This window comes from Populus alba, chromosome 16 (assembly GCF_005239225.2).
Source record: "Populus alba chromosome 16, ASM523922v2, whole genome shotgun sequence".
NCBI lineage: Eukaryota > Viridiplantae > Streptophyta > Magnoliopsida > Malpighiales > Salicaceae > Populus > Populus alba.
The window spans coordinates 14834864-14857855 of record NC_133299.1 but is presented as its reverse complement, the minus strand read 5'-3'; the positions used below and the strand labels follow the sequence as shown (position 1 = coordinate 14857855).

Genomic DNA, 22992 nt, shown 5'->3' with positions numbered 1-22992 from the left:
TGAAAAGAAAAGGACTTGTGATTGTTAATATTACACTAGAATAAGGTTAAATATAAAATATGTGACGTTCGATTATTAACAGGATCCATCATTGTATCATATAATAGCATATGATTTTCTGGGATTTATTTTTAATATTTAACATTTTTCTTAACTTGATATAAGCTAGGATATTTTTAAAATTAGTTCGCATCTCAAATGGTTTATTCTCTCCATTATCATTTAATATTATTCAAATCTAAACATAAATCAGTTTGCTTAAAATGTTTGAAATCCGATCAAGTTAAGTTTCTAATCCATTGTTATGACAAGATTTTGAGAAAAATCTATTAGAACTCATCACATGATTTACAAGTGAGAAGCACTTACTTTGTAGTTTGTTGCTTTTGCCTATATATGGGGTTTTGATACTCGTTTAATGCTCGCTTTGATAAGAAAAATAAAATTTCATTGATGTAAAACAATTAAATTTTAAGCAACCAAAATCAAAACTAAAAAATGATATTGGATTAGGGTGGATGGGCAAACTAACTAGGCTGGCATGTGCACCGCATGTGCCAGCCCGTGGAGGAGACCTGCTGCGTTCAAGCAGTACATGCGCCCTCCTTTAGTGGCAAAAAATGCTCATCCATTGTGTTATCTGAAGTGGCACATCATGTTCTATCCATCGGTTAGACAACATTGATATTTTTTCCTTCTCTCCCTCTTTACTCTTTTCTTTATTTGGGATTCGTGCTATCCCAGCTAAAATTAACAGATGTCATTTCATTTTGTTTTTATATCAATTTTAATCATTATTTTGACTGTTATTTTTTTCTTGGGTTCTTTTTTTAAATTTTACCCTTTAACATTAAGTTGGTTTGTAATTTAGCTTTATAATTTTTCTCTGTGTAGTGATCCAGTCCTCATGATTTGGATCAAGGGTTTAAAAAGTTAACTCGGGTTGTTTTTTAAAATCTAACTATGATAGTAATAAACTAGTAATTTAATTTACTATGTCAACTAATTAAGCTGCTAATTTCGTTTTGTGCATGCAAATCTTATTTCACAATGTTATTTTTTGGATTCTAGGTTAATTATTTGAAGCAAATGTTCTTTTTTGAAGGCGACGTGAATGAATGAATGATAAAAGAATTTATTACCAGTCAAAACCCTAAAAATCAATGTGTTAAACTTATCATGCCGTCTATATTATCATTAAATCTGTGATAAATAAGATTTAAATAGTCTAAATTAAGTAAGGTTTAAGTTTAATTTGATGCATAATCTAATTGGAGGGTATCCTTGTCCTCAAATAAAAAGGAATTTCGATATACTTCATCCCTCTGCTAATTACAAAATGTTTTATTGGGTCCTCGAAGTAAAAAGGAATTTCGATATACATATACTTCATCCATCTGTTAGATATTATGGATTGACCTATAAAATCTCGACACGTGAAAGATTGTGGGATAAAAATATATCTAGTCCATGTATCACAATTTTGTTCATCAATTCTTAATTCTTAACTTAAGGAGAGTTATTATTAAATAAAAATTAATTGTACACAGACATAATAACCGATGGATATTAGGGTATGTTTGGAATAAAGGTGTGATAATGTGGTTGGGTTTTTTGTTTAAATGAAAATCACATAAAAAAAAAAAAAACATATATTTTTTTGCTTTCAGTGATGTATGATTTATGTTTTTAAAAAGTTATACTTAAAAAAAATCAATCACACCTCATCACATCTTTATCCCAAACACTCCAAGGGCTAAATAATCAAGTACCAATTGCAAAAAATAAATGAAGAAATATTTTATGGAATTAATTAATAGTTCACTTTGTTTTCATATGACGGTCAGATTTGGACTTGAGAAGAGCTTCAAACAAAGGCTTTGGAGTTTAAAAATCACACTGAACTAATTCTAAACTTGAAGGACTTCAATTTCACAACACAATTCTCTTATCTATTAGCATTTAATACTTCAGGAAGATCCGTTGGATTCAAGGGTTAAAAACTAAATTTATTAGGTAGATTACAATGCTAATTAAACGATTTAAGGGTTAAAGTGAAAAAACTTACAAGTTGAGGGACTGTTGTTTCGTTCTATTTAACTTCCCGTGTATTAAAGTGAAAAAACTTGCAAGTTGTTTCATTCTATTTACTCTTTATTTCACCCACAAGGCAAACATTTTTACATTAAGGAAAAGCAATAAAACATGAATTGCATTTAATTTTACAATGAAAGAACAATTAAACTTGAGAACTTCACTCGTAATAAAACAAAAAAATTATATTATATTCAGTCTTCGCCACTACGATCTGCATTAATTGATATCATCAAGAACCACTCCAAGAGTTGTATTTAATCTTCTCCACTACGATCCGCATTGATCTCGTCGAGAATCACCACAAGAGCTACTATGAAGGCATAATCAACATTAGGATACACAGTCACTCCAAAACGATCTGTCTCCAAAATAGTACTCGCGAGAGTGTGTCTTCTATGCATCTGCGTTCACATAACAAGACAATATATACTGGGATGAGCTATTAATTATGAAGACAACTTTCTTGATTAAAACAATAATAGGTTTTAATGTAAATGATATAATGAAATGTGGGGTGTTTCTACGACATCCTCAGCCACAGGCATATAGTTCTATGTGAGAAGATGAATCTGGTTAAATTTATTCAATATTGTCATATTTCAGAAATAAGTTTTGTTAATGTTACCTGTGCCAGCATGGTATTGGAATCTCCAAGAAATACAGAGCAGGAACTCTCTCTGTAGCCTCCTTTGACCTTGAAATCAGGGACGTCTCCTTTGTTGTTAGCCAAGAACACGTCTAAGTCAGTCTTGAATTGGAACAACTTTGATTTCTTGGCTGTGAAAAGCAAATCTTTCTCCTCCTTGCTTTCTCCTCTAAAAGCCTCCCACCTCCGATGCATGGTCCTTATCTGGAGAAAATGATAAATTAAACACGCGGTAAGAAATCGATATCAGATTGAATCATATCGTTGTTGTGATGGTTAGATTGAAAAAGAAGAGAACAAATGACAGAGAGCAATTAAACATACCTTCTGCCTGAGATTCACAAGGGTGTTACCAGCTGCATCTTTCAGAAAACGACGATCATGTAGGCTTAATTTTTTACTCTTGATCTGGAAGATGAGGGTGCCATTAATGTCAGACACCTTAAAATCATTCTCTCCAAGAGTCCATAGCTTTGTAGACACGGCGAGCTCAACAGGGTACTGTGTCAGGTACTGTGGCCCTATTACCACCACTGGATGCTCCACCGGCGGGTATTTTCTCACAGCTGGAATGGGGTTGCCTGGTGCGTGCCCAGTAGCCATAATCACAGAAACAAAATATTACTTGAAGAAATAAACAGAAAGAAAAATTGCTAAATTTCTATATTATGCAGGTCTTGATGGTGGGTGACAGAACTAGTCTTTCAGAGGAATGGTGTTCGTATTTTATAGTGCCAGTTAACATATGGCATGCCGTGTCTTTAAATAAATAAATAAAAAGGCTCTGTCCTTCTTCGCAAGTTCAATTCTGCGCGTACGGTACAACCATAACAAAAGACAGCGAGGGAGGCGGGCAGGTGGAGTGTTTGGGTGGATCGGGAAATATCTCATGGTGAAAATTAAAGATATTTTATTAGATATTTATTATAAAAAAAGAAATGGATATAGATAAAAAAAAAGATATAATTAATAATTTATTAAAAGAGATAAGAATATTTTTATTTAGAGTTTTTTTTTCTTAGTTGTATTTTTTTAAAATAAATTTAAAAAATAACTAATAAAAAATCACTAACTATTTTCTGAACAATATAAAAATTTTTCAACGAGTAAAAATATATTCAAGACACAATTTATTTTTTTAATTAACGTCTTGGTTAGTATTTCAAGTGGATAAATATAGAAATAATATAAATATAAGATCATGTTAAAAAAATAATATAAATCATATATTGAGATCTCACTTAATAATTTAAGTTATTGGGTTGAGATGGTTTTTTGATATGGTATCAGAGCTTTGATGACTAAACGGTCACGAGTTCGAATTTTATCATCCTAATTTATTTGATAAAAAATAAATATAAAATAATGAGGGTCTATACAAGTTTTAAACTCAAATGACTTTTACTTGAGAGGATCTGTTAAAAAATAATATAAATTATATTTTATGATCTTGCTTAACAATTTAAATTATTAGATTGAGAATGTTATTTGAATGATTAAAAATAATTAAATCCACTTGTTTTTTTTTTGAAAAAAGAAAATAGACCAAAAATAAAAAGTGTCGACTGTAAAATAGTTTCAAGAAACAAATAAACAATGGCAACACGGTTTTATTTTTATTCGGAAATACTGCAACTTGAGCATCGTTTGCATTTCAGAATGGTGAGCTTTGTCTGGCTCCACGTGGACAAAGAAAGATAATGACAATATATTGCAAACCGTGTCCGATCCTATCCGTTTCCCATGGCTCCACGTCCAGATGCAAAGGGGCGTTAATTAATTATTAAGCTATCCCCCCTCCATGTCTCCACGTGTCCTATTCCTTCATAATTTGATTAATTTCTATTTAGTTCAAACCAAACTCAATTGGTGCTCTTATTGAATTGCAATTATTCATTTGAAACTTGTCTGATATTTCTTCGAACATATTTTTTTTTAAGAAATAAATATTCTAATACTTGGTTGAACCACTTCAAAGTTAAGAAATATTTAACACTTAATTTTTGTTTAATGATTGAGAAAACATAATTTAACTATACTATTATTTTAAAAATGATTATTTTTTTCGATAATAATTACAAAAAATATTAACCTAATTTTGATGAGTAGAGATATTATCATTTTAAGTTAGATAAAAAATTTTTATACTTATTATAAATTAAAGTAGAAATATTGATTTTTATTTATTGTTTCAAACATTGTAAGTTTGATAATGATAATAAAACAAGCTCTTTTTATATTTTATCTTACCTTGTCTTTCATCAACCAAATAATATAAGTACAACTCCGACTAAGTTTCATATTCTACACTCCATAGCTTTTTTTTAATATAATAAACACTATCTTATGTTACAAGTTATTTTGGGTTATTTTTCAAATTCATTTTTTAATTAATTCTTTCAATTTTGCCCTTTTTTGGATAAATTTCAATTAAGTCCCTGAATTTATTTAATTAATTAAATCAAAGTTTAATTAAGTCCCCAAACTTATTAATTCTTCTAATTTCATTAATTAAACTAATCAAAATTTTAAATAAATTTCCCAACTTATTAATTCTTCAATTTCTGACCAAATTATTCTCAAATCTGATAATTTTATCCCTAAACTTTAAAATTTGTTGTCTTAACCTCATTTTATTATTTGTTCAAAATTTGGGTTATGACAATTATAAGTATAAATTTGTGTAAATGCGTTGAAAGAAATCAACAACACGTTGTCAGCATATAGTTGCAACTAGTTTTTCTAGCAAAGAGAATGATTTATCCTTAGGTACTGATCAAGAAGAGGCACCTGCGGCCACTCGTGATGTTGCCTCTTCCAACGCGATTTCACACCGCAGAGGCAGTATGCCTTCATAACGGGGTCAATTCACCCGCAAATAATAGACACATTGGAAGGATGACCTTTCAATATAAGTTTGTTTCGGTTTTAGTTTTTTTATACTTATAACATAATTTATGAACAACTAATTATTATTTTATTATTTTTATTTATTTTCAGGTTCACAAACATTGAGGCCGCTCGAGTAATAACATCGACGTTTAAATCATCAATGGAGATTCCATTATTTCAATGGAGTCAGCTTTCCAGACATCCTGATTAGAGACCTTATATCGATGCATAGTTTCAAAGATTTCAGGTTGGTGTTAACTTCTAATTTCCAACTTATTTTTAATATTTTATAATTTTATATTTGGTACTATTTTTATTTTAAATAAATTATTTATGCACAGTACAAATTCGAGCGGGGTAGTGCGCGTGACAATGTTTTAAGGAGGGTGTGAGAGAGTCACGTGACAACTAAGTAACATTGAAAACAATACAATTTTATATTTTATAATTTTATATTTTAAAATCTAATTTGTCACCATGCAAGTAGGTTCTATGATTTTTGGTATGACACAAAAAAAGCCAAAAAATATACGAGAGGTAACGGTTTACAAGGCTGGAATGACGTGGCGGTTTGGAGAGATTTCAAACCACAATACATCCCGAGAGATATATGGCCGCAATATATTGAGCACGTGACGTCTGAGTGGTTCACACGATGCTCACAGTCTGGTTTTGACAACCGAAACTGGCAAATTCATGGTTCGGTGACTACACACACCGCAGCTCCGTTCCATTCAGTGCACATGCGAAATGAATGGTAAAATTAATTTAAATAAAATATATCAATAATTAATTTGTTGTTACTTATAAATATATTTAACTTGCAATAGTTTTTTTCTTACATGCTACGTCTCTTGAACGTGAGTCGAGCCAAATGGAGCTGGTTGTAGAGATGCACGTGCGAAGTATAGATCACCAAAAAGGAGTGCAACAGTTCGTGGACAACTGCGCTCAACATTTCATGGTATGTTCGTTCAATCATTTTTTTTAAGTAAGTTATTATTTTCTTGAATTGAAAATGATGATTTCTTTTTTAATTTTCAAGAGACCTCTAATAGCCGATTGAGGGAGAGATATGGGGACGATCCTTCGACCCATTTGGATTTCGATTCGCATTTGTGGCTAAAGGTAGGACCGTCTGGTGGACCTGATAAAAATTAGGTGTACGAGCTCTCCAACACTATGGTTGAGAACTTGTGGGCGGCCCGTAGTGTCTCAATTATTGGGAGCTCCCAATCAGCGTCGAGCACCCATTCTGAGGAGTTCATGGGGTTGAAACAACAATAGGAGGGACTCTCGGCAGATTATGAACAACTCCGCCAAATGATCATGGACATTAGATCAAGATGAGTGATACATGTGCACCCTCTTTTTTGTTGTTTGGTCCCGGTAACAACCAACCTCCTCCTCCTCCTCCACCATTGTTCTAGTTTAATTTTTTTTTTGGAAACACATTAAATTTGTAATGATTATTTGGATAAATATTATTTAACTTTATTTTTATATTTTTAATGTTTCCTACAATTTTATTTGTATAATTGATTTTTTTTACTATTAATTTACATAATTTTATATTATTTATTCTAAATAATTTTTTATTTTTTTAAATCACAACCCACGGATTTTCAAATGGATGTAGTCCGTAGGTATTTTACATAGAATTGAAAAATATTTACTATATATGCCACTATCACCAATATCTACACCAACTGCCAAAGACCGTTGATATTTTATAGAGATTTGCAAAATATTTACTGCCTATACATTATACCGACCCAACAGTTCCACCGACAAAACCGTCAATGAAGGCGTCCCCAACATCATCATCCGCATTGATCCCGTCGAGAATCACCACCACAAGAGCCACTATGAAGGCATAATCAACATTAGGCATAATAGCGATAGTGTGTCCTCCATGCACCTGCGTTCCCATAATAAGAAAAATACCGGCAAGAGATATTAATTATGAAGACAACTTTCTTCATTAAAACAATAATCGGTTTTAATGTAAATGATGCAATGAAATCTGGGGTATTTCTTCGGCAGCCTCAGCCACACACATATAGTTCTATATGAGAAGATGATGTGGTTAAAATTTAGTGGCGGAATCAAGATTTTTTAAATAAAGAGATAAATTACTAATAAATATTTGATATTATATACTATATTGACATGTGTTATATAAAAAAAATAATTTGAAATATATGTAGCAACTTAAGTTAAGTAAAATTAATTTAAGAATACTTTTAAAATAAAAAAAATTACATTATAATTGTTCTCTTCGAGATTCTATATTTTAAAAGTGTTTCATAATGATTTTATTTTTAATCTCATTAAAAATATCTTTCTTAATATATACAATAAGTTTTCATTTATCCTTTTCTAAATCTTTCAAGGACTAGAAAAATTCTTGGCAACAATTCTATGCTGACATATGATACATAACATATAAAATCATAGCTTAAAAGGATTGTCATAAATTGATGTTGTTCTTGTTGACTTGTTGTTTTGTACAAGTGGATTAAACATAAATATTAAATGTTTTCTTTTTAATTTATCTATTATGTCCCTAATTTTTTGAGTTGTCCTGTATTTCATTTTTAATCACTAGTAAATTCATTACCATCATTTTTTATATGAAATTCATAACAAAATACTTATCAATTCATCAAAACTCATTTCAATTCATATCCGTTAGCATATAATATTACCCATACACATATTAATTCAACAAACCCATAAATTATTATAAACCCCAATAATTTCAATAACTAATTATAAAGAAATAAAACTAAAATTAGATAATGAAACAAATAAAAAAAAAATGAAAGAAACTTTCCTAAAGTATAAAATATAAGAGGTTACTTGCTTAATTAATTAATAGTTTAGGGCTTGAAGATAAATTTTATAGAAAAAAGAGAGTAGGGATAATAGTAAAAAAAAAAAAAACTTGGATTAATTTGTAGCTAATAAAGAAAATTAACCCTGTAAAGCTATTATATAAATATTTTAATATAAAAAATATTTTGAAAAAAAAAAAAAAAAAAAAGCACGCAATTGCCCCTCTGTAGCTCCGCCACTAGGTTAAATTTATTCAAGATTGTCATATTTCAGAAATAAGTTTTGTTAATGTTACCTGTGCAAGCATGGTATTGGAATCTCCAATAAGTATAGAGCAGGAACTCTCGCTGTAGCCTTCTTTGACCTTGAAATCAGGGACCTCTCCTTTGTTATTACCCAAGAATACGTCTAACTCAGTCTTGGATTGGAACAGCTTTGATTGCTTGGCTGTGAAAAGCAAATCACTCTTCTCCTTGCTTTCTCCTCTAAAAGCCTCCCACCTCCCATGCATGGTCCTTATCTGGAGAAAATGATAAATTAAACACGCGGTAAGAAATTGATATCGGATTGACTCTTATCGTTGTTGTGATGGTTAGCTTGAAAAAGAAGAGAACAAATGACAGAGAGCAATTAAACATACCTTCTGCCTGAGATTGACAAGGGTGTTTCCGGCTGCATCTTTCAGAAAACGACGATCATGTAGGCTTAATAGTTTACTCTTGACCTGTAAGATGAGGGTGCCATTAATGTCAGACACCTTAAAATCACTGTTGACGGCGAGTTCAACAGGGTACTGTGCTAGGTACTGTGACCCTATTACCACCACCGGATGCTCCACAGGCGGGTATGTTCTCATAGCTGGAACGGGGTTGCCTGGTGCTTGCCCAGTAGCCATAATCACAGAAACAAAATATTACTCGAAGAAATAAACAGAAAGAAAAATAGCTAAATTTCTATATTATGCAAAGCTTGATGATGGTTGATGTACGTATTTTATAGTGCCACTTAGCCCTATATCATGTCCTTAAATAAAACAAAAAAAGGCCCTGTCCTACTTTGAAAGTTCATTTTTGCGCGAAAACAAAGACATATTAGTTTTTTTTGGCAGCGAGGGAGGGGGGAGGCGGAGTCTTTGGTTGGATCGGGAAAAATCTTATGGCGTGTATTCGACCAAGAAAATTAAGCAAGCAATTGACTTACACGTCCATAACGACCAGAAGGGTCGGTCTCAACATATCCAAGCTGTGCCTTAGCTCCATCAACACATGCTCCAGCGAACAGAAAGGGAAGAACAAACGTGAATGTCCCAAGAACATGCCAACGTTACTTCAAGTAAAAAGAAACTTTCTTCGTGTTTTCTTAATCCTCTGGACAAACTACATTTAGGAGCACAGCTCCTCCTATACAGAATCTTAAAACCAGGGAGGTACCTGAATAAAGAAAAAAAATGTTGAGGGTTTTTGAAGCTCATGGTTTCTCATGGTAGGGGAATGAGTAAAGAAACACCTCTTTAACATAAACAATAAGCTAAACTCAAAGCCATGAAAGATTAGTAGGCGAGCATATAACCTTTGTCCACAAAGAAACCGAATATTCAGAGCAAAAGGAGAAACAGGTTTGGAACAGAACAATCAACAAATGCCTAGTTTGAATATAACAAAGAAGAAGAAATTGGCTTATACCTGCAGATCTTGCTTGTAAAAATGAAGTACAAACCGACGGGTAGTCCCTGCCTTGTTCTTTGCCTCTGACAACCCGAAGAAAGCCTTCCTCTTTTGCCGTTAGAAGTTGTTTCAAAACTTTTATAGTTTTTGTAAACTCCTTTTAGGAAAGAAGGAAACAGAGAGAGAGGAAGAAAAACAGAGGGATGAGAAAGAAAACATAGGGTGAGGAAAGGAAAACATAGAGTGACAAAAAAGAAAAGGGAGAGCAGAAGCACAAAAGAAAATAGAGGACTGGAAGAAGGCTAAAAGTGGAAAAATAGATAAAAAAAAACAACGAGAAATAGAAGGAAGATTAACCATAGTCTATGCTTTGTTTTAAAGACATGTTTAAGCCTAATAATGTGTGTATATTAAGAAAATCCATCTATAGGCTTAAACAAGCACCCTCGGGGTATGATATACAGCTCTAAAAAATGCTCTACTTAAATTGCTTTCCTTATTTTATAAGTAAAACTCCTATTTATAAGGTTTGCACAAGATATTGTTTATTATAAATTCAAATACATGAGGATAGAAGATTTACAAGAGATAAGATGAGGGGAAATCTATACAAATTCTTGATTTTCATTATATGATTAACCACTAGGTAAACAACAAATAACCTTATTTTTTAGTATATGATCAAATTTGGGAACACCATCAATATTTTATTATTGTAGTACTACTGAAGTTGGGGATCTTAATTTGTCTTTTATAGAATTAATGCTTGATGGTAATCAATTTTCGTGCCACACATGTTGCTTATTAATGCATCGTTGAAAGGTGATTTAGGCTTCTTTACAGAAAAAGCCTAAGGATGCACTCACATTAAGAATATTTGAGGAGATTTGCATATTGTTGTGATTGTTAAAATAAACTGTAGCATTTGTTATATGTAAGGTGTCGTGGGGAACGTCAAATGACGCGCTGCATCACCCTATTTAAGATAAATTGAATTATTAATTAATTGTTATTATAAGTCATGTTCATGTTTGTTGGTTATATCTAACGTTCAAGACAGATCTTTCTTTGTGAAGAGGTCTCTATCTTATCAGGCTAAATCATAACTATTCAAAAGTTCAAATTTTAGCATTGTATTTATTTTTCACTTTGTATCTTTAATAGCAGAGGGTATACTCTATTGTATAGTTATACATCCCTGAATATTAAAGTTTACAGCTAAACCCTAACACTCTGAATATAAAATGAACAAAATGATTGGTGAAGGATTTTTGATATTTTGGTCAAACTCTAAGGGATAATCATAAACTAATTACGGTATCCATTTTTGCATTTCAAAACATGAGAAAGATGTTTTTTTTAAAAAAAAAACAATATGCTTAAAAAACTTTTTGGATTTGACCATATATATGAAAACAAAATATTTTTTTATTATTTTGAAAGAGGAAATTAATTTAAAAATTCTTAAGATTTTTTTTAATCTTCAAATTTTTTTAAGAAGCATTTCAGAGAAAACTAGGTTTTTTAATATTAAATCTGTATTTTATAGTGTAAATATACAGCCTGATATTTTATAAAATTAATAGAAAAACATGCGAGAAAATCATAAATGGAGGGGTTTTGAAGTGAAAAAAAAAAAAAACATAGCAACCTTGTTTGCCCGGAGGAAGAGGGTTGCTAGAAGGGTTCGTGGTGGTTCATGGAAGATCGTGTATGGTGACCAAAGGTGGTGGTGTTGCTGGAGGTGGAGAAAAAGAGGGGAATAGGGAGGCAGACGGAGGAGAACAAAAGAAACAAGGGCATAAATGATTTTTTGCCAACTTTTCAACTGATTTCATGATACTCAGGGCATGGAATCCATCATATAAATAGTTTAGTTAAATTTCTATGTAAAAAAACATTGTTAACATCTATTTGCCTCAACTCTCTCCCATTCATGACAACAATAGTTAAAACTGATCTAATGGTGACATGTTTAACTATTGCATTGCATGTTTCTTTATCGTCAAGTCCGGGGCATTGATTATTACCTTTTGCAACAAGACAATATTTCAATCTATCCATATAACCATTAGATTTTCTCTTCACTTTAAACACCCATCTACAACCTACATGGGTGCAATTTGAAGGTGGCAGAACCAAGTCCCAAGCTCTATGCTTCAAGATGGTAGTGAGGTCATTTGACATAGCATTACGCCGCTAAGATTGAGATATAGCTTGGCACACACATGTTGGTTTAAAGGTGTGTGGAAGATGATATTTTGTCACTGTATGAAGTTGTTTGGGTTTAATTATTTGATTCATGGATCTAGTTGTCATGTTATGATTCCGTTGAGTTTGAACAAATGAATTTACAATATTTTGGTTATTTTGAATTTGTGTGGTTTTGGTTTGATCCAGGGTTATGGAGTTAGGATGAGTTCCAAGTATTAAAGGAATCGATGGTGATAAATTCTCATGAATTTCATTCCACAAAACAGGTGAAAGTTGGTTTGATGTGACACGATTAACTTGGTGAACCCAATTACGACCTAGCAAAGACCTAGTTTGATTGAAAAAAAATGTTTTTCCAAGATAACATTGGTTCAACTTTATTTTTTTTAAAAAAATATTGAGATAATAATGTTTTGAATTGACCTGAGTCAAATTGGGTTAAACAGTAAAATTCGTAGTTAGAGTTTTGAACTCAAACGGGTTTAATAACTCTATTTTTTAAAATTTATTTTTTTTAATCATACAATAATAAAAATAGACTTGTGCCAGAAAGCCACCAAATAAAATTCAAGGGGAAAAAAATCATGAAGGGCTATAAAAACAGTGTCATAATCTTTTTTTGGTGATACTCTCTTTTATCACTTAAACATGGAATTTTAAAAGATGAACAAAATGAAGTTTAGGATAAAAAACTAAAGTTCTAAATGGACAAAAGATATAAAAATAAAGAAACTTTGAGGATCAAATTTTTTAAATCTTCACCTCATGTGTTTATATATTTGATCCTTGAAGTTTCAATATTTCTTTAATAACAAAATTGCATTCTTTTTACCGAATCAAGCACCAACTTTTGCAAGCGCTGATCCAAACAAATTTATACAAATAAATTTTACTAAAGTTATAGAGCTAAGTTTATATAATGATCATTTATCTCAAGTTATGTGTTATTTGTTTTTGAGTTTGATCAGAATTCAAAACACATTAAATAAATGATTATAAAACTTAACAAACATTATATATTTTACACTTTATGTCATCCACAAAGCATACACTTTACATTAGGAAAAAGCAATAAAGAATGCATTGTATTTTTTCTTACAATAAAAAAGCAATAAAACTTGAAAACATCTCTTGAAATAAAACAAAAGCTGTATTTAATCTTCGCCACTACGGTCCGCATTGATCTCATCGAGAATCACCACAAGAGCTACTATGAAGGCATAATCAACATTAGGATAAACAGTCACTCCAAAACTATCTGTATCCAAGATCATTGTCGTGAGAGAATGTAATCTATGCATCTGCATTAATGTAAGATTTAAAAATATTAGTACGAAAACCTGCAAAGATAGGACTCTAAAATGAATGAGAGCTAGCATCGAACTTACTTGTGCAAGCATGGTATTGGAATCTCCAACAAGTATAGAGCAGGAACTCTCTCTGTACCCTCCCTTGACCTTGAAATCAGGGACCTCTCCTTTGTTGTTAGCCAAGAATATGTCTAACTCAGTTTTGAATTGGAATAACTTTGATTTCTTGGCTGTGAAAAGCAAATCTTTCTCCTCCTTGCTTTCTCCTCTAAAAGCTTCCCACCTCCGATGCATCATGCATGGTCCTTATCTGGAGAAAATGGTAAACACGCAGTAAGCCATCTCATTGATATATGGACAGTAATGATAGTAACGTCATTTGACTGTATCCAACTTTCATCATTGTTATTTTATGCGTGGTCCTTGCCAGTTAAATTACATTTAAAAAATAATAATAATCCTCGATGTTTATATTAAATGAATCATATCTAATCTCATGTAAAAGGCAACCAAATTTAGAATTTATTGTTGTTGTGATGGTTAGATTGAAAAAGAAGGAAGCAAATGACAAAGAGCAGTTAAACATACCTTCTGCCTGAGATTGACAAGGGTGTTACCGGCTGCATCTTTCAGAAAACGACGATCATGCAAGCTTAAGAGTTTACTCTTGACTTGGAAGATGAGGGTGCCATTAATGTCAGACACCTTAAAATCATTCTCTCCAAGAGTCCATAGCTTTGTAGAGACGGCGAGTTCAACAGGGTACTGTGCCAGGTACTGTGGCCCTATTACCACCACTGGATGCTCCACCGGCGGGTATGTTCTCACAGCGGGAAGGGGGTTGCCTGGTGCTTGCCCAGCAGCCATAATCACAGAAACAAAATATTACTCGAAGAAATAAACAGAAAGAGATACAGCTATTCTCTATATTATGCAGGTCTTGATGGTGGTTATAGAAGTAGTGTTTGAGAGGAATGGTGGATGTATTTTATAGTGCCGATTAGCCTATATGGCATGTCGTGTCTTTAAATAAAAATTAAAAAAAAACAGTCAACTGGGCATCATTTCAAGAAACAAATCAACAATGGCAACACAATTTAATTTATTCGTAAATGATGCAACTTGGAGCTTCTTTTGCATTTCAGAATGTGAGCAATGAATATAAAATATAACCATATATACATATCCACTACTTGTCACCTTTTGCCCCCAACAATTATTGGTACGAGCTTATGCTTTTAACTACTTTCTCTTTTTGCTAAAACAGTCAGCTGCGAATCATTTCAAGAAGCAAATCAACAATGGCAACACTGTTTTATTCGTAAATAAGAGGCAACTGGAAGCAACTTTTGCATTTCAAAATGGATAAAGAAAGATAATGACAGTATATTGCAAACCGTGTCTGATCCACTTCCAGTTGCAGTGGTGGACGGCTTCCCGTTGCAATATGGTGTTAATTAATTATTAAGCTATCCCTTTTCCATGGTGACCTGACCAAGGAGATGGGTTTTTCTATTTAGCAGCCAATGTCTATAGTTTCAAACAAGGCAACCGACCATTTACTTTCAAAATAATTTACATTAAAAACGTGCCTCAAAGACAAAAAAAACTATTCATAGCTATGGTAACATTATGATTTTGCTCTTTAAAGAAAAATGAGGTGAGTTGATGTTGGGGGATAATACAGTCATTTCCGGTTGACTATTCTTATATTTTTTTTGACACATTTGTGTAAAAACTATGATTCATTTTTTTTTTTATTAAAACTTTATTTTAAAATTATTTTCTTATTTAAAAAAAAATCTATGTTTCTCATAAAAAAAATATATTTTTATTAATAAAAAAAAAAACAAAAAATATAAATAAGGAAAAAGAGTTTCAATTAAACATACATTTTGCTTGAGATAGACAAGGGTGTTACTAGCTGCATCATTCAAAAAAACAACGATCATTTAAGATATTATATGAAACAACTCTCAAGAGTTACCCTCAACCTCTTAATTTCTTAGTATAGACTTATATTATGGTTCCCCTAGCCTCTTAGAATTTTTTTTTTCTTCTAAGTTTGAGCATGAAACCCTGGCCTTTTAGAATTGTCATCTAAGCATGGCTTCTCCTTCATAGTTTTTCTAACCTTTTAGAAATCTTTTCAAGTATAAACATGAAACCTCACTTTTTTAGAAATTTTTCTAAACATGGCTTTTCCTTCATGGATTCCTCTCGATCCTTTAAAAAATTTCTAAACATGGACATAAAAATGTTTTCTAAATATGACTTCTCCTTAACAGAATCCTTTTTTGCCTCTCATAATTTTTTTAAGACCGTGTTTGATTGCAGGAAAATGAATTCCTGGAATTCACTTTCCTGCTTTCCCTATGTTTGGCGACAACAAGGGAAAATGGTCAAAGGAAAATGAATTCCAGCCAACCTAAAATAATAATGTTGCCAAAGGAAAGTGTTTTCCTTCTGTTAAAGAAAGGAAAACACTTTCCTTTTTTCTACACACCCTCAACTGTTCAACGAGAATACACAGCTTTGAAACTTTTTCTTCAAAAATCACACAGTCTCTTTTCCTTCGAAATCAATTGGGAAGCTGAGCAGGAACAAGAGTATTTCTCTGGACCAAAAATATCAGGTATTTTTTTTCCTCTTTCATTTCTCCTTTATGTTTTTCTTCTGCGTAGATATGAAAAAATAAAGGGATAAATCTTTGATATTCTGCTACTGCTACTGTCATATTTTTTTCCATAACTCTTCTCATCAATCTCGTCACATTCAACTAATCAAGCAACCCAAAAAAAAAACACATTTTACTACCACTGTTACTGTTGTCTTCTTCATGAAGGAGGAAAAATTCGGCAGCTCCCTAACCAAACAGAGAGACAAACCAGGGGGGAGATAACTGTGAACAGAGAGAGGCCACAACAGGGGGGGGCGATTGATTTCTGTTGACAGAGAGGCCAAAACGGGGGGGGGGGGGGCGATTGATTTCTGTGAGGGAGGGCGATCAATTTCCATAACATCAAAACGAATGGGGGGGGCGATCATTTATGTTAGGGGGGCAATTTCTGCTACTGCTAAGAGACCGAGAGACAAAACGGGGGGGGGGGGGGCGATCAATCTGCTACTGAGAGATGGGGGGGCGATCAATCCGCTACTGGGAGACCAAACGGGGGGGAGATTTCTGTGCGAGACAGTGAACCGTTGCTCTCTTTTAACAGTGATTTTGGTGAACTTTGCAAACAAAATGGGAACATAAATGAGAGGGGATTTCGGTGAACTGAACCGAGAGATGAGAGGGGAATTGGGGGAACTAAACCGAGAGAGGAGAGGGGAATTGGAGGGGAATAGGAACAGAAATGAGAGGGGATTTCGGTGAACTGAACCGAGAGAGGAGAGGGGAACTGAACCGAGAGATGAGAGGGGAATTGGGGGAACTAAACCGAGAGAGGAGAGGGGAATTGGAGGGGAATGGGAACAAAAATGAGAGGGGATTTCGGTGATTTCGGTGAACTGAACCGAGAGAGGAGAGGAGAATTGAACCGAGAGATGAGAGGGGAATTGGGGGAACTGAACCGAGAGAGGAGAGGGGAATGGGAGGGGAATGGGAACAATGAAATAGTTCAATGCTAATGGAGAATAATGGAAGAAACGGTTATGACAAAATTATAGGGAAAATGGGAATGAAACAGTGTAATTGGGGATGTTAATGGGGAATTTGTGTTTTATTTTGATTTGATTAATTTATGATTAGTGTTTGATTGTATTTGTTATATATGGATAAATTTGTGTGACTATGCCGGTAATTTATTGCATTAATTTTGTAAGTATTTTATATGCTTTTTTTAATATTTATTTCCCTAATTTTTTAGGTTTCGTTATCAGAAAACTTCACTTTCATGTTATGGATAGTAAGATAATTCATGCAGCATGTATGGGAGCAGCTGTAACTGTGATAGCTACAGGGGTAGCTATTATTGAACAAGAAAGAAATAGAATTAATATACCACGAGAACCACGTATAAATGCAATTGCTCAACGAGAATTCTATATTGACAGCATTTTGAATCGAGGTGATAGACATTGCGTTGAACAAATTTGTATGAAACCTGTTGTCTTCTATAGATTGTGTGATGTTCTCACAAGTCATGACCTATTACGATCAACTCAAAATGTGTCGATTAGGGAGAAAGTAATTGTGTTCTTATAAATTGTAGGACAAAACCAAAGATTTTGTTTTATTAGTGGTATATACTATAGGTATGTTGAAACTATCTATCGTTACTTTAGAATTGTTTTAAAAGCAATTCTTAAGTTATACAAACACCTTATTAAAGATCCAGAGGATACAGTTCCAGCGGAGATAATGAACAATCAAAGATTCTATCCTTATTTTAAGGTATGATAACAATACCAATATTTTTATACATTAATTAATTACATCTAGAAGAAAAGTTTATAAATCATTTTTTCATGTCTATATAGGATTGTGTGGGAGCAATTGATGGTACCCATGTTCCTGCAAATGTTCCTATTGAGATTCAAGGAAAGTTTCGAGGTTGAAAAGAAGGAACAACACAAAATGTTTTAGCAGCTATAACTTTTGATTTGAAGTTTATATATGTTTTAGCTGGTTGGGAAGGAAGTGCACATGATTCACGGGTTTTAGGTGATGCATTATCAAGACCTAGTGGTCTAAAAATTCCAGAAGGTATATAATAAAGTATTTTATTATATGCAATAAACATATAAAACATCTTATTACATAAAGATAGTAATACATTTTATTTTTTTTAATTTGTAGGGAAATATTATCTTGGTGATGCTGGTTACGGTATTCGAAAAGGAATCATTTCTTCTTTTCGTGGAGTTCGATATCACTTGAATGAGTTTACAGAACGCGCACTAGAAAATGAAAAGGAGCTATTTAATCTTCGACACTCTTCATTGAGAACAACTATTGAGCGAGGGTTTGGTATTTTGAAGAGTCGTTTTAGATCAATTGATGGAAAATCTTTTTGGTCCTATGAAACACAAGTAGATGTTGTGCTTGCATGTTGTATTATTCATAATCATATAATGGGGGTTGATCCTTATGACTTTATTATGGAAGAAATATGTTCGGATAGTGAACCAATTAGACGAACAATCAACTTAAATCAACGGGAGGAAAGGGAAGAGAATAGGGAGTGGATAACAAAAAGAGAAATGATTGCATCAACCATGTGGAATGACTATAACACTCAAAGAAACTAGTAATTGAGTGTTAATTATATGTGTTTTTTTTTTTTATGTCTTGCTTGAGTTTGTATTATCTTTGTTATGTATTTCGAGTAGATGTTGACTTTACTACAATTTCTCTTTTAATTATTAATTTTAGTTTTTATATGAAAGTTATTAAATCTAAATATTTTATGATTTTATTTTGTATAAATTTGTAATTTCTTTTTTTGTAGAAATGAGTTCCACGCAGAATGAAAAATTAAAGGGCAAGCACTTCACATGGTCTAAGCCTATGTCTCACATGTTGCTTGAAATATTAGCTGAGGAGGCACTTAAAGGAAGCAAACCTTCTTCTACATTCAAAGCAAAATCTTTTGTTAAGGTGGCTATAGAAATATGTCAAAAGTTCAACGTCCAATGTGAGCCTAAACATGTGGACAATCATCTCAAGACCGTGAAAAAAGAATGGAGAATAATAACCAAACTTAAAAATAAAAGTGGCTTTGGCTGGGATGATTGTTTGAAGATGATTACAGTTTCGAAAGATGTATATGATGAAGAAGTGAAGGTATGATAAATATTATACTCTTTGTAATTTTTTTGTTTACTTTTGTTTCTAAAATGTTATACAATGAACTAAAAAATTATATATTCTAAACTTTATGAATAGGCACATCTCAATCATGACAAGTTTCTCAACAAAAAACTTGATATGTACAAGGCAATGGCAATTGTTGTTGGAAAAGACATGGCAACCGGAAATTATGCCAAATCATATGTTGATGTTAACTTGGAAGAGAACACTGAAGAGCAATCAATTTCAATTGAAAATGAAGGTGAATATGAAGAAAGTTATAAGGGAAAAGAAACTTCTACCTCTAGTACACAAAAGAGGCAACATAGGAAGAGAAATCGCATGTACGAAGATGATGGTATTGAAAAGTTGTCTAAACAGATTGGAGATGTAGCATTTGGAATTCAAAGCCTCAGCAAAAATCAACTTGATGTTAATGCGCTGTATACGGAAGTGATGAAAATTGAAGGCTTTGATGAGATCACTCTTGGGGATGCATTTGATCATTTGGTCCAAAATGAAATGTTGGCAAAAGCATTTATGGCAAAAAATGCTAATTTGAGAAAAATTTGGGTTCAAAATTTTGTGAACCAACACTGCTACAGGCCTGATTGCTAAGATGGTTTGACTATGTTTAAAATTTGGGTTCAGACTATATTTGTTATTTAACGAGTATGTTTACTTGTTTAATTCGGTCTAGCATGTTTATGTTTGTAATTTCAACTAATATGTATGTATATGACATGAAAACTTAATATTTATGCATGACTATGTTTGATGTTAGATATTTGTATTTATATCTTGATGTTTATTTGATATATATTAAAGGGATATTAAAGAGATAATTGCCTCTACCCGTATAAAAAAAATATTTATCCAAAAAATCCATAAAAATATTTTTGTATGTATTTATCTTTTAAAAAATTCTTTATACAAAAAAAAAAAACCCAAATATATAACTCTTACCATAAACTAATTTGGCTTTCTTCATATGGAAAAAAAAACTTATTTTAAGCTTTTAAAATTGAAAAATATATATTAAAAGGTTTTACGTAAAAAATATTTAACAAGCTTATTTCTCTATAATATGATATGATATGATATATATAGTTATATTTTATAAAATAAGCTATGTATGAATATAGGATATAATAAAAAAAATTCATCATTATACTTTTTAGATTTCATTTTTTTTTATTGTAAGTGATTAAATATTTTATATATATTAGATAAACTTGAAAAAAAATTTAATTCATTGCTAAATTATTTTCCAGTTCATTTTCCATAATACAACCAAACACTGGAAAGTGTTTTCCAGTTCATTTTCCATAACACTACCAAACATCGGAAAATACTTTTCCGGAATTCACTTTCCTCGGAATTCACTTTCCAAAAGGAAACCACTTTCCTGCAAACAAACAGAACCTAAGTATAAGTTCCTTTTCTATGGATTCACTCTCCTTGGCCTCTTAGAAAAACATTTAAAGTACGAGCTCCTTCTACATGGATTCTTCCAATAGATTCCTTTCACCTAGTATTTTCTAAGGGCCCGTTTGTTTCTAGGAATTTACTTTCCTGGAAACCATTTTCCTCACTTTTCCATGTTTTGTAAATACATGGAAAGTGAGTCAAAGGAAATCAAATTCTGGTCAAAGGAAAATGTTAACTTTAACATCAGGAAAGTGTTTTCCGCTTTTTATTCTTGGAAAACACTTTTCTTTTTCACTTGAAACAAATCTTTCCTTCGGGGACCCGCACCAACACCTCCACGTCCACCAGCCATGCCATTTGCAATTGATTCACTGTCTGATGTCTCTGGTTCCATATAGAAACAAGCTCGAAATGCAGCAAGATGAGCATAGTATGCAGGTGGCACTGCAACATCATAAAATGCTCCCAAGCAAATATTGTCATATGAAAAAAAAAAAAAAAAACTAATTTGGCTTTCTTCATATGAAAAAAAATACTTATTTTAAGCTTTTAAAATTGAAAAAAATATATTATTAGGTTTTACTTAAAAAATATTTTATAGGCTTATTTCTATATAATATGATATGACATATATAGTTATATTCTATAAAATAAGCTATATATGAATATAGCATATAATAATAATAAAAATTCATTATTATATTTTTTAGATTTAATTTTTTTATTGTAAGTGATTAAATATTTATATTAAATATTTTATATATATTAGATAAACCTGAAAAAAAATTAATTCATTAATAAATTATTTTCCAGTTCATTTTCCATAACATAAACAAACACTGGAAAGTGTTTTCCAGTTCATTTTCCATAACACTGTCAAATATCGAAAAATACTTTCTCGGAATTCACTTTCTAGGAATTCACTTTTCCCGGAATTCACTTTCCAAAATGAAACAACTTTCCTGCAAACAAACGGAACCTAAGTATGAATTTCTTCATGGTTTCCTTTACATGCTTAGAAATCTTTTTCAGTATGGTTCACACTACTAAATACATGTTCTTCGATTAATTATCCTGGGATTTCCACCCTTCTTCTAATCCGAGAAAAAGAATCAACAACACATCCGATAAATTAAGTTCTGGCGTATTTTATACACAAAGACCTTACCCCTTACTTTATATATATAAAAAAAAAAAAAACAAGGTTCAATCAAGGCAACTGAGCTATTTACATTTTAGTACATCATCACAATTTTTTTTCATTTCTCTACACGCCTTTTTCTCTCTTGTGTTGACCTTTTAAAAGATACAGGCATATGGCCGTAAACACAATCAAGGAAGGAGATGGATTTTTTATTTAGAAGCCAATGTCAACGGTTTCAAACAAGGCAACTGAGCTATGTACATTTTAGATTTAGCACAATAGTCAACTTCAAGGCTCTATATATTATTTTCGCTAATGCTCCACCCAGAAAACCCAATGTCTACTCCACACCATTTTCGCTAATGCACCTTTCACTACTGCACGTCCTTTCACTCTATGACTCGTTTTTCTGAAGTCTTCAACTCGTTCTCTCCCCACTTTCTGTCCCCATCTCTGCTGTAGAGATAAGGTTGCAGACATGGCGACGATATATTGGCTTTTGGGATTACCTTATCTCCGTGTCAAATAAAATCTAAATTCATCCTTTCATTGTTTCACACGGTAATATTGGTCCTTTCTTTTTAATATTTTGTGGGATGTAATTATAGTTCCCAGAAAACCGGATATGAGAGGTGAAGCACATAAATTTAAAGCGAAAACATCCCCTATAAAATAAATTTAAAAAGACAATTTGAAGCATTAAAGGATGAAATAGAAATGAAGAAATATTTAAGGATTGAAATTGTAAGAAACCACAAAATAGGGATGAAGACAACAAACTGTCCTAGGTGCCATTATTTGTTCACAAGAAAAAAACTCATAAAACCGTGTCTGCCGGCTCCACTGCTAAAAGAAGAGGCCATTCTTATTGTTGTAATTTTGAAAGAAAGACTGCCCATTTTTTTTTTATTTAAAGACACGACATGCCCCTTGTTAATTGGCACTATAAAAGACAT

General features: G+C 32.2%; 3 protein-coding genes across 3 annotated transcripts; all 3 read right to left on the bottom strand.

Annotated features, from left to right (window-relative positions):
• Positions 1 to 2111: 2111 nt before the first annotated feature.
• On the bottom strand, positions 2112 to 3496 carry LOC118056129 (protein LURP-one-related 15). Its single transcript, XM_035068250.2, has 3 exons — positions 3068 to 3496; positions 2723 to 2947; positions 2112 to 2498 (listed from the first exon to the last, which is right to left on the bottom strand). Exons 1-3 carry the CDS (start codon positions 3344 to 3346, stop codon positions 2352 to 2354), a joined length of 651 nt encoding a protein of 216 aa, XP_034924141.1. The 5' UTR covers positions 3347 to 3496; the 3' UTR covers positions 2112 to 2351.
• Positions 3497 to 7269: 3773 nt separating this feature from the next.
• Positions 7270 to 9651, bottom strand: LOC118056128 (protein LURP-one-related 15). The gene is made up of 3 exons (XM_035068247.2): positions 9117 to 9651; positions 8772 to 8996; positions 7270 to 7556 (listed from the first exon to the last, which is right to left on the bottom strand). Exons 1-3 carry the CDS (start codon positions 9369 to 9371, stop codon positions 7401 to 7403), a joined length of 636 nt encoding a protein of 211 aa, XP_034924138.1. The 5' UTR covers positions 9372 to 9651; the 3' UTR covers positions 7270 to 7400.
• A 3696-nt stretch (positions 9652 to 13347) lies between these two features.
• LOC140954666 (protein LURP-one-related 15-like) lies at positions 13348 to 14842 on the bottom strand. Its single transcript, XM_073405056.1, has 3 exons — positions 14253 to 14842; positions 13743 to 13974; positions 13348 to 13655 (listed from the first exon to the last, which is right to left on the bottom strand). The coding sequence occupies exons 1-2, from the start codon at positions 14529 to 14531 to the stop codon at positions 13933 to 13935; spliced, it is 321 nt and encodes a 106-aa protein (XP_073261157.1). The 5' UTR covers positions 14532 to 14842; the 3' UTR covers positions 13348 to 13655; positions 13743 to 13932.
• Between the last annotated feature and the right edge of the window lie 8150 nt (positions 14843 to 22992).

Excerpts from the sequence above, each read along its gene's own strand:
- LOC118056129 (XM_035068250.2), bottom strand. The coding sequence starts at position 3,346 with ATGGCTACTGGGCACGCACCAGGCAACCCCATTCCAGCTGTGAGAAAA. Across the intron at positions 2,948-3,067 it reads TTGTGAATCTCAGGCAGAAG|ATAAGGACCATGCATCGGAG; the intron begins GTATGTTTAATT and ends CATTTTCTCCAG. Across the intron at positions 2,499-2,722 it reads CCAATACCATGCTGGCACAG|ATGCATAGAAGACACACTCT; the intron begins GTAACATTAACA and ends ATGTGAACGCAG.
- LOC118056128 (XM_035068247.2), bottom strand. The coding sequence starts at position 9,371 with ATGGCTACTGGGCAAGCACCAGGCAACCCCGTTCCAGCTATGAGAACA. Across the intron at positions 8,997-9,116 it reads TTGTCAATCTCAGGCAGAAG|ATAAGGACCATGCATGGGAG; the intron begins GTATGTTTAATT and ends CATTTTCTCCAG. Across the intron at positions 7,557-8,771 it reads CCAATACCATGCTTGCACAG|GTGCATGGAGGACACACTAT; the intron begins GTAACATTAACA and ends ATGGGAACGCAG.
- LOC140954666 (XM_073405056.1), bottom strand. The coding sequence starts at position 14,531 with ATGGCTGCTGGGCAAGCACCAGGCAACCCCCTTCCCGCTGTGAGAACA. Across the intron at positions 13,975-14,252 it reads TTGTCAATCTCAGGCAGAAG|ATAAGGACCATGCATGATGC; the intron begins GTATGTTTAACT and ends CATTTTCTCCAG.